The sequence below is a fragment of the Oryzias latipes genome, chromosome 2 (assembly GCF_002234675.1).
Source record: "Oryzias latipes chromosome 2, ASM223467v1".
Lineage (NCBI taxonomy): Eukaryota > Metazoa > Chordata > Actinopteri > Beloniformes > Adrianichthyidae > Oryzias > Oryzias latipes.
In genome coordinates, this window is record NC_019860.2 from 270,757 (window position 1) to 280,930 (window position 10,174).

The following is a 10,174-nucleotide window of genomic DNA, read 5'->3' on the forward strand; positions in this document are numbered from 1 at the left end:
ACACAGCAGCAAACTGAAGAAAGGAACCGTGCTGCTGGTTTGGGTTCTACAGCTTTGAAACAAGTTTGTTACTGGCTGGAGCTCCGCCCACCTTATGAATGATCCAAGAATGCAGAGATTTTCAGACTCCGCCCAGTCAAAAAGACACGCCCCTAAAAACGAACAAATTACACAAACAAACGTTGATTTAGAGGAAAACTCTGAAAATGAAACAAAAACATCAAAAGCATTTCTGACGACAGGCTGTGAAAAAGGGGTGGAGCTTGGTCTCCTGCAGAGTAACAATGCAACTAAAACCTGATTTGTGTCATCAGCATAGAAACAAACCCCATGTGTCCAACTTGGATTCAGCTAAAAGAGCAGAGGCCCCAGGCCTGATCCTTGGGGAACACCTGTTCTCCAGTGGTTCTGAGGGTCCAGCGGGGACCTCTGAGGGGTCCGGTTTCACGGCCGGTCCTGCTGGCACCGGCAGAGCTGCCTGAAGGTGGAGCAGCAGGGCTGCAGCCAGGGCTTCCACATCAGCTTGTCTGCAGAGAACTGGCTCTCCACCGGCTGGACGGAGCGCCGGTGGGAGTCTGCCGCCTCCTCCATCGCCGCCAGGACGGCCCAGAAGGCCGGTTCGGTGTCCGCCGTCAGGGGCCGGCTCTCCGAGGGGTCCTTGGAGAGGTCGAAGAGCAGCGGGGGGTCGTGGTAGGTGACGTAGTCTGGGGTGCAGAAACAGACGTGGGTGTGGAAACACGCCGCTTTGCCTTCTGGGTAGAAGTTTGGGGTGAAGAAGAAGGCTTTCCACACGGAGGTGCCTGCAGGAACAAACGGGACCATCAGACCACCCCCATGCGGGTCAGGTAGCGGGTCAGGGGGTCGGCTTACTGTTGGGGGGGTGCCAGCGGACTGCGTTCAGGTAGGAGTTACAGTAGTGGAAGAGGAACTGGTGTTGGGACCGTTCCCGCCTCCTCTGCAGCAGGTCCATGAGGTCGTGACCGTCTATGACCCTACAGGTCAGACACACGGTTCAGAAACCCTCCAGAACCCAGGAAAGCTGCTGAAAGACCCGACCTGTCCTGAGGGACGCTGGCCCCGCTCAGTCGGACCACCGTGGGGAACAGGTCCATGTTGCTGACGGGTTCTGAGATCTCTCCTCCTGCTGGGATTGTCCCGGTCCAGCTCAGAATTCCAGGGACCCGGATCCCTCCTTCCCAGTTTGTGGACTTCCCAGCTGCTCAGAGGGAGAAAGGATCCTGATGAAGAGACCTGCACCGTTCTAGGGTTCTACAAAGTTCTGGGTCAGATCCACACGGTTCTGGATCCGAGTGTTTACAGTCACGCTGCCGCACACGATTAGCCGCACCGCCAAACAGGCGGCGAAGGCAATGACTGACCAGCGCTGAGCGTGATGGCAGGGAAGGGCCTCTGAACCAGAACTGGAACCAGCTTGGTGGAAAACGGACCTCCAGGCTGGTCAGAACTGGAACCACATCGGTTCAGCAGCAGACCACCAGGTGGCGTGTTACAACCGAGCCAGTGTTCACTGTGGCTGTGCAGGTTTTTGTGTTAAATCTGCCATAAAGGGGGCGTGGCCTGTTGATTGACAGTCAGTTTTTCAGTCAGAGTCAGCTCTGGAAAAGTCCCGCTCTGGAGAGAGAGGCAGCTTTAATGTGAGAACCGTAAACTAAGATCAAAGGGAGAACTGGTTAGTGACTGTGGTCCAATCACACGACTCCTTACTTCCAGACCGGACCTTGACTCTGAATCCTGGAATCTGGACTCATCCGGTCCAGGTGTTTCTGGTTGTTATTCCTACTGATCACACACTAACTACAGATCCCATGATGCAGTGCTTCAGCTGCCCTGAACCTGTGAACACGGGCGGGTCAGTGAGACCCGGCTGTAGCTGTCGCTTCCTGTTGGAACCTTAACAGCCTCCGTTCTCTGGGGCCACACCCGGCTCACCTTTGTAGACGCCGTTGGAGCCCCCGTGGACCTCCTCCTCCAGGTGAGCGCCCTGATCCGAGCTCAGGTAGACCAGCGTCTTCTCTCTCAGGCCCAGCCTGCCGAGGGTCTGCAGGATCTGACCTGAGAGACGGACCATCAGTGCTGGACCAACCCACCTGGAACAGAGGGGCGGAGCCTGAGCCCACAACGGAACCTCAGAGGCTCCTCCCTCTGTTCTAGGTGAACTTCACCAAAGCGTCAGAACCTCACCAACGCTCCAGTCCACCTCGTGGACGGCGTCCCCGTAGACGCTGTGGCGGCTGCTTCCTTTGAACGCCGCTGAGGCAAACATGGCGGTGTGGACTTGGAGGAAGGAGAAGAACAGCAGGAACGGCCGCGCCGAGTTCCTGCACAGACAAACCGGCAGGTTGGTTCCAGGAAGTTCAGGCCGGCACTCGCCGCGTCCTCGCCGCGTCCTCACCTCTCCATGAAGGCCACGGCTTCCCGGGTCATCCTCTGGGTCAGGTTCTCCGACCTGAAGGGCTGCTCCACGATGCTGCCGTCCCTGAACAGAACGCAGTTCAGGTACGGCACGGTCCACACGAAGCCCGCAGTCATGCCCGCCAGCACCAGAACCAGCACCGGCAGGCCCAGGAGAAGGCCCCTCCGGAGACGCCACGCCCCGCTGAGGTGCAGCGCGGCGGCGGACAGCAGCACCGCCCCCATCGTCCCGTACGGCAGGTATTTGTGGATCTGGAAGACGGTGCCGTGACCCGGCTGGCAGTCCCTCAGGTTGGTGAGCGGGACGCCGAAGAAGAAGGAGAAGCCGTGGGCGTGTGGGTGGTGGCAGTGGTCCTGGCTGCTGCCGCAGTTCAGACCCAGGTGCCACTTACCTGCAGACCAGAGGCCCACACGTTATCGACAAGCCCCTCCCACTTCTACAACAGGCCCCGCCCACACCACCTCAAGGTTCAGCACGGGACAAGCAACGCCCCTTTTGAGTGGTTACATCGTTCCAGTACGGCTAGATTGGGCAACGCCCCTAATCGACGTCCGGTAGACGCTTCCAAAAGGGGGAAGGGAGGAGCCTACAATGGCGTGGACCTGGTCCAATCCGTCCGTCTCCAGAGGGGAGGAGCCTACAGAAGCCCCTAAAGCTGCTGATGGCGTGGACCTGGTCCAATCCGTCCGTCTCCAGAGGGGAGGAGCCTACAGAAGCCTTTAAAGCTGCTGATGGCGTGGACCTGGTCCAACGCCGTCCGTCTCCAGAGGGGAGGAGCCTGCAGAAGCCCTTAAAGCTGCTGATGGCGTGGACCTGGTCCAACGCCGTCCGTCTCCAGAGGGGAGGAGCCTACAGAAGCCCCTAAAGCTGCTGATGGCGTGGACCTGGTCCAATCCGTCCGTCTCCAGACGGGAGGAGCCTACAGAAGCCCTTAAAGCTGCTGATGGCGTGGACCTGGTCCAACGCCGTCCGTCTCCAGAGGGGAGGAGCCTGCAGAAGCCCCTAAAGCTGCTGATGGCGTGGACCTGGTCCAATCCGTCCGTCTCCAGAGGGGAGGAGCCTGCAGAAGCCCCTAAAGCTGCTGATGGCGTGGACCTGGTCCAATCCGTCCGTCTCCAGAGGGGAGGAGCCTACAGAAGCCCTTAAAGCTGCTGATGGCGTGGACCTGGTCCAACGCCGTCCGTCTCCAGAGGGGAGGAGCCTGCAGAAGCCTCTAAAGCTGCTGATGGCGTGGACCTGGTCCAACGCCGTCCGTCTCCAGAGAGGAGGAGCCTACAGAAGCCTCTAAAGCTGCTGATGGCGTGGACCTGGTCCAACGCCGTCCGTCTCCAGAGGGGAGGAGCCTACAGAAGCCTCTAAAGCTGCTGATGGCGTGGACCTGGTCCAACGTCGTCCGTCTCCAGAGGGGAGGAGCCTGCAGAAGCCTCTAAAGCTGCTGATGGCGTGGACCTGGTCCAACGCCGTCTGTCTCCAGAGGGGAGGAGCCTACAGAAGCCTCTAAAGCTAGTGATGGCGTGGACCTGGTCCAATCCGTCCGTCTCCAGAGGGGAGGAGCCTACAGAAGCCCCTAAAGCTGCTGATGGCGTGGACCTGGTCCAATCCGTCCGTCTCCAGAGGGGAGGAGCCTACAGAAGCCTTTAAAGCTGCTGATGGCGTGGACCTGGTCCAACGCCGTCCGTCTCCAGAGGGGAGGAGCCTGCAGAAGCCCTTAAAGCTGCTGATGGCGTGGACCTGGTCCAACGCCGTCCGTCTCCAGAGGGGAGGAGCCTACAGAAGCCCCTAAAGCTGCTGATGGCGTGGACCTGGTCCAATCCGTCCGTCTCCAGAGGGGAGGAGCCTACAGAAGCCCTTAAAGCTGCTGATGGCGTGGACCTGGTCCAACGCCGTCCGTCTCCAGAGGGGAGGAGCCTGCAGAAGCCCTTAAAGCTGCTGATGGCGTGGACCTGGTCCAATCCGTCCGTCTCCAGAGGGGAGGAGCCTACAGAAGCCCTTAAAGCTGCTGATGGCGTGGACCTGGTCCAACGCCGTCCGTCTCCAGAGGGGAGGAGCCTACAGAAGCCCCTAAAGCTGCTGATGGCGTGGACCTGGTCCAATCCGTCCGTCTCCAGAGGGGAGGAGCCTACAGAAGCCCCTAAAGCTGCTGATGGCGTGGACCTGGTCCAACGCCGTCCGTCTCCAGAGGGGAGGAGCCTGCAGAAGCCTCTAAAGCTGCTGATGGCGTGGACCTGGTCCAACGCCGTCCGTCTCCAGAGGGGAGGAGCCTACAGAAGCCTCTAAAGCTGCTGATGGCGTGGACCTGGTCCAACGTCGTCCGTCTCCAGAGGGGAGGAGCCTGCAGAAGCCTCTAAAGCTGCTGATGGCGTGGACCTGGTCCAACGCCGTCTGTCTCCAGAGGGGAGGAGCCTACAGAAACCTCTAAAGCTAGTGATGGCGTGGACCTGGTCCAACGCCGTCCGTCTCCAGAGGGGAGGAGCCTACAGAAGCCTCTAAAGCTGCTGATGGCGTGGACCTGGTCCAACGTCGTCCGTCTCCAGAGGGGAGGAGCCTGCAGAAGCCTCTAAAGCTGCTGATGGCGTGGACCTGGTCCAACGCCGTCCGTCTCCAGAGGGGAGGAGCCTACAGAAGCCTCTAAAGCTGCTGATGGCGTGGACCTGGTCCAACGCCGTCCGTCTCCAGAGGGGAGGAGCCTACAGAAGCCTCTAAAGCTGCTGATGGCGTGGACCTGGTCCAACGCCGTCCGTCTCCAGAGGGGAGGAGCCTACAGAAGCCTCTAAAGCTGCTGATGGCGTGGACCTGGTCCAACGCCGTCCGTCTCCAGAGGGGAGGAGCCTGCAGAAGCCTCTAAAGCTGCTGATGGCGTGGACCTGGTCCAACGCCGTCCGTCTCCAGAGGGGAGGAGCCTACAGAAGCCTCTAAAGCTGCTGATGGCGTGGACCTGGTCCAACGCCGTCCGTCTCCAGAGGGGAGGAGCCTACAGAAGCCTTTAAAGCTGCTGATGGCGTGGACCTGGTCCAACGCCGTCCGTCTCCAGAGGGGAGGAGCCTGCAGAAGCCCTTAAAGCTGCTGATGGCGTGGACCTGGTCCAACGCCGTCCGTCTCCAGAGGGGAGGAGCCTACAGAAGCCCCTAAAGCTGCTGATGGCGTGGACCTGGTCCAATCCGTCCGTCTCCAGAGGGGAGGAGCCTACAGAAGCCCCTAAAGCTGCTGATGGCGTGGACCTGGTCCAACGCCGTCCGTCTCCAGAGGGGAGGAGCCTGCAGAAGCCTCTAAAGCTGCTGATGGCGTGGACCTGGTCCAACGCCGTCCGTCTCCAGAGGGGAGGAGCCTGCAGAAGCCTCTAAAGCTGCTGATGGCGTGGACCTGGTCCAACGCCGTCCGTCTCCAGAGGGGAGGAGCCTACAGAAGCCTCTAAAGCTGCTGATGGCGTAGACCTGGTCCAACGGCGTCTGTCTCCAGAGGGGAGGAGCCTACAGAAGCCTCTAAAGCTGCTGATGGCGTGGACCTGGTCCAACGCCGTCCGTCTCCAGAGGGGAGGAGCCTGCAGAAGCCTCTAAAGCTGCTGATGGCGTGGACCTGGTCCAACGCCGTCCGTCTCCAGAGGGGAGGAGCCTACAGAAGCCTCTAAAGCTGCTGATGGCGTGGACCTGGTCCAACGCCGTCCGTCTCCAGAGGGGAGGAGCCTACAGAAGCCCCTAAAGCTGCTGATGGCGTGGACCTGGTCCAACGCCGTCCGTCTCCAGAGGGGAGGAGCCTACAGAAGCCTCTAAAGCTGCTGATGGCGTGGACCTGGTCCAACGCCGTCCGTCTCCAGAGGGGAGGAGCCTGCAGAAGCCTCTAAAGCTGCTGATGGCGTGGACCTGGTCCAACGCCGTCCGTCTCCAGAGGGGAGGAGCCTACAGAAGCCTCTAAAGCTGCTGATGGCGTGGACCTGGTCCAACGGCGTCTGTCTCCAGAGGGGAGGAGCCTACAGAAGCCCCTAAAGCTGCTGATGGCGTGGACCTGGTCCAACGCCGTCCGTCTCCAGAGGGGAGGAGCCTACAGAAGCCCCTAAAGCTGCTGATGGCGTGGACCTGGTCCAACGCCGTCCGTCTCCAGAGGGGAAGAGCCTGCAGAAGCCTCTAAAGCTGCTGATGGCGTGGACCTGGTCCAACGCCGTCCGTCTCCAGAGGGGAGGAGCCTACAGAAGCCTCTAAAGCTGCTGATGGCGTGGACCTGGTCCAACGCCGTCCGTCTCCAGAGGGGAGGAGCCTGCAGAAGCCTCCAAACCTGCTGATGGCGTGGACCTGGTCCAACGCCGTCCGTCTCCAGAGGGGAGGAGCCTGCAGAAGCCTCTAAAGCTGCTGATGGCGTGGACCTGGTCCAACGCCGTCCGTCTCCAGAGGGGAGGAGCCTACAGAAGCCTCTAAAGCTGCTGATGGCGTAGACCTGGTCCAACGGCGTCTGTCTCCAGAGGGGAGGAGCCTACAGAAGCCTCTAAAGCTGCTGATGGCGTGGACCTGGTCCAACGCCGTCCGTCTCCAGAGGGGAGGAGCCTGCAGAAGCCTCTAAAGCTGCTGATGGCGTGGACCTGGTCCAACGCCGTCCGTCTCCAGAGGGGAGGAGCCTACAGAAGCCTCTAAAGCTGCTGATGGCGTGGACCTGGTCCAACGGCGTCTGTCTCCAGAGGGGAGGAGCCTACAGAAGCCTCTAAAGCTGCTGATGGCGTGGACCTGGTCCAACGCCGTCTGTCTCCAGAGGGGAGGAGCCTACAGAAGCCCCTAAAGCTGCTGATGGCGTGGACCTGGTCCAACGCCGTCCGTCTCCAGAGGGGAGGAGCCTGCAGAAGCCTCTAAAGCTGCTGATGGCGTGGACCTGGTCCAACGCCGTCCGTCTCCAGAGGGGAGGAGCCTACAGAAGCCTCTAAAGCTGCTGATGGCGTGGACCTGGTCCAACGCCGTCCGTCTCCAGGCATGCTGGAAAAGCTGAGCTTCTGGTGCGTGGCGGTCCTGAAACGGCGAGGACCTTCAGGAGCTGGGGGGGGGTTTGCTTCCGCTTACCGATCAGCGCCGTCTCGTAGCCGCGCTGCTTGGCGATCTTAGCGAAGGTGACCTCTCTGCGTGGAAGACCTCCGGAGGCGGCGGTGAACAGGAACACACCGGGTCTGGAGGACCCGGACATGCCTGCAGCAGAAGAAGAAACGTGAAGACCCCGCCCCCACGGAGACCCCGCCCCCATGGAGCCCCAAACCGGCCTGATCTGATGGGGTAGCGTCCTGTCAGGAACGCCGCCCGGCCTGGCGTGCAGAGGCTGGCTGCAGCGATGTGCTGGGTCAGCTTCACCCCCTCCTGCGCCAGCCGGTCGATGTTGGGGGTCCTGGGGGGCGGGAAGAGGAAGGGGGTGAGCAGACGATGGTGGAACAGACGTTCTAAACCACGTTCCTCACCTCAGACTGGTGTTCCCATAACAGCCAAGGTCTCCGATTCCCAGATCGTCCACCATCATCAGGACAAAGTTGGGTCTTTCCTGGAGGGAGTCGCCGCCCCACCCCAACAGCAGCAGCAGCAGCAGAGGGGGCAGAGTTTGAGAGGCCATGGCGTTTCCGCTCACCTACAGGGAAGAATCATATCTGACCTTCCTACCTTTGACCCCAGGAATCCAACCTGGCAGGACGGAGATGGTCTGACGCGTCATTGGTTTACGTGTGTGGGTCATGTGATCAATACGGGTGGAACAGGAAGTAAATGGTAAATGGCGTATACTTATATAGCGTTTTTCTTCCTACAAGGACAAAGCGCTTTACAGTCACACACACATTCACACACTGATGGCGGCTCCGCTGCCAAACACAGGCGCCCGCCTACCCCCAGAGGCAAGGTGGGGTTCAGTGTCTTGCCCAAGGACACTTCGACTCATGGGCGTGCAAAGCGGGAATCAAACCTGCAATTTTACGATCATGGGTCGACCGCCCTACCGCTGCACCACGGCCGCCCCTAAGTACCACGCCCCGCGGTGCGTTTAGGGGTTTGTGGGACATGTGATTAATACGGATGGAACAGGAAGTACCACGCCCCGCGGTGCGTTTAGGGGTTTGTGGGACATGTGATCAATACGGGCGGAACAGGAAGTACCACGCCCCGCGGTGCGTTTAGGGGTTTGTGGGACATGTGATCAATACGGGCGGAACAGGAAGCACCACGCCCCGCGGTGCGTTCAGGGGTTTGTGGGACATGTGATCAATACAGGCGGAACAGGAAGTACCACGCCCCGGGGTGCGTTTAGGGGTTGTGGGACATGTGATCAATACGGGCGGAACAGGAAGTACCACGCCCCGCGGTGCGTTTAGGGGTTGTGGGACATGTGATCAATACGGGCGGAACAGGAAGCACCACGCCCCACGGTGCGTTTAGGGGTTTGTGGGACATGTGATCAATACGGGCGGAACAGGAAGTACCACGTCCCGCGGTGCGTTAAGGGGTTGGTGGGACATGTGATCAATACGGGCGGAACAGGAAGTACCACGCCCCGCGGTGCGTTTAGGGGTTGTGGGACATGTGATCAATACGGGCGGAACAGGAAGCACCACGCCCCACGGTGCGTTTAGGGGTTTGTGGGACATGTGATCAATACGGGCGGAACAGGAAGTACCACGTCCCGCGGTGCGTTAAGGGGTTGGTGGGACATGTGATCAATACGGGCGGAACAGGAAGTACCACGCCCCGCGGTGCGTTTAGGGGTTGTGGGACATGTGATCAATACGGGCGGAACAGGAAGCACCACGCCCCACGGTGCGTTTAGGGGTTTGTGGGACATGTGATCAATACGGGCGGAACAGGAAGTACCACGTCCCGCGGTGCGTTAAGGGGTTGGTGGGACATGTGATCAATACGGGCGGAACAGGAAGTACCACGCCCCGCGGTGCGTTTAGGGGTTGTGGGACATGTGATCAATACGGGCGGAACAGGAAGCACCACGCCCCACGGTGCGTTTAGGGGTTTGTGGGACATGTGATCAATACAGACGGAACAGGAAGTACCACGCCCCGCGGTGCGTTTAGGGGTTGTGGGACATGTGATCAATACGGGCGGAACAGGAAGCACCATGCCCCGCGGTGCGTTTAGGGGTTGTGGGACATGTGATCAATACGGGCGGAACAGGAAGTACCACGTCCCGCGGTGCGTTAAGGGGTTGGTGGGACATTTTAAAACCTAACAGACGGATCACAGCAACATGAGAAGTGTTGAAGTGTGAACAGTAACATGTTTTATTTTGAAAGGCTTTCCTTTCCGGCATGACGGTGACACGGAGCCCCGCCCACTGACAACCCTGTCCTGATGTAAACAGGAAGAAGACTAAGATAAAAGTAGGACTCTTCCTCAGAACACGGGTCTCCTAAAAGTTCTGCACGTGTTCTGCTGTTCCTGACAGGAACCGGATCTGTGCTCGGAACCTTTCATTAAAACTCCTCCAAACCCAGAACAAACCCGAACTCTACCACGGGACCGAACCCGAAAAGAACCTGAACTCTGCCGAACACCTGCGTTCATAAACAGTGCGCGCGACCGGGATCCTGACCAGAACCGGAAGTGGTTGGACTAGCCGCGGTGGTCTGACATGTCAATCAAGCGTTTACCTGGACTCCCCTACAGCAGTTCCTGCAGAAGACCCGCCAACAGAACCGAGAGTTTGAGACCCTAAAGGAGGAGCCCCATCACGAACAACGACGGTTCTAAAGTTCACTGTCAAGGGGCGCGAGACACCTCC

The 10,174-nt window shown here is 59.7% G+C and overlaps 1 protein-coding gene across 3 annotated transcripts; it reads right to left on the bottom strand.

Annotated features, from left to right (window-relative positions):
- Nucleotides 1-167: 167 nt before the first annotated feature.
- On the bottom strand, nt 168-10,174 carry sts (steroid sulfatase). 3 transcript variants are annotated; one of them, XM_023963836.1, is made up of 10 exons: nt 10,044-10,174; nt 7,857-8,020; nt 7,665-7,786; nt 7,471-7,593; nt 2,414-2,825; nt 2,203-2,339; nt 1,951-2,073; nt 1,057-1,216; nt 871-992; nt 168-800 (listed from the first exon to the last, which is right to left on the bottom strand). In XM_023963836.1, exons 2-10 carry the CDS (start codon nt 8,003-8,005, stop codon nt 445-447), a joined length of 1,704 nt encoding a protein of 567 aa, XP_023819604.1. In that variant the 5' UTR covers nt 8,006-8,020; nt 10,044-10,174; the 3' UTR covers nt 168-444. The 3 variants fall into 3 exon arrangements, with proteins under 3 accessions (XP_023819604.1, XP_023819610.1, XP_023819611.1); XM_023963842.1 differs by having other exon boundaries at nt 7,857-8,022; nt 10,059-10,169; XM_023963843.1 differs by lacking the exon at nt 10,044-10,174 and adding an exon at nt 8,053-8,221 and having other exon boundaries at nt 7,857-7,936.

What these genes read in the sequence shown, in the direction of transcription:
- sts (XM_023963836.1), bottom strand. Translation starts at nt 8,005, where the DNA reads ATGGCCTCTCAAACTCTGCCCCCTCTGCTGCTGCTGCTGCTGTTGGGG. An exon ending in CTACGAGACGGCGCTGATCG is followed by an intron (nt 2,826 to 7,470) that starts GTAAGCGGAAGC and finishes TCTGGTCTGCAG; the next exon opens with GTAAGTGGCACCTGGGTCTG. An exon ending in GCCAGCGTCCCTCAGGACAG is followed by an intron (nt 993 to 1,056) that starts GTCGGGTCTTTC and finishes TCTGACCTGTAG; the next exon opens with GGTCATAGACGGTCACGACC.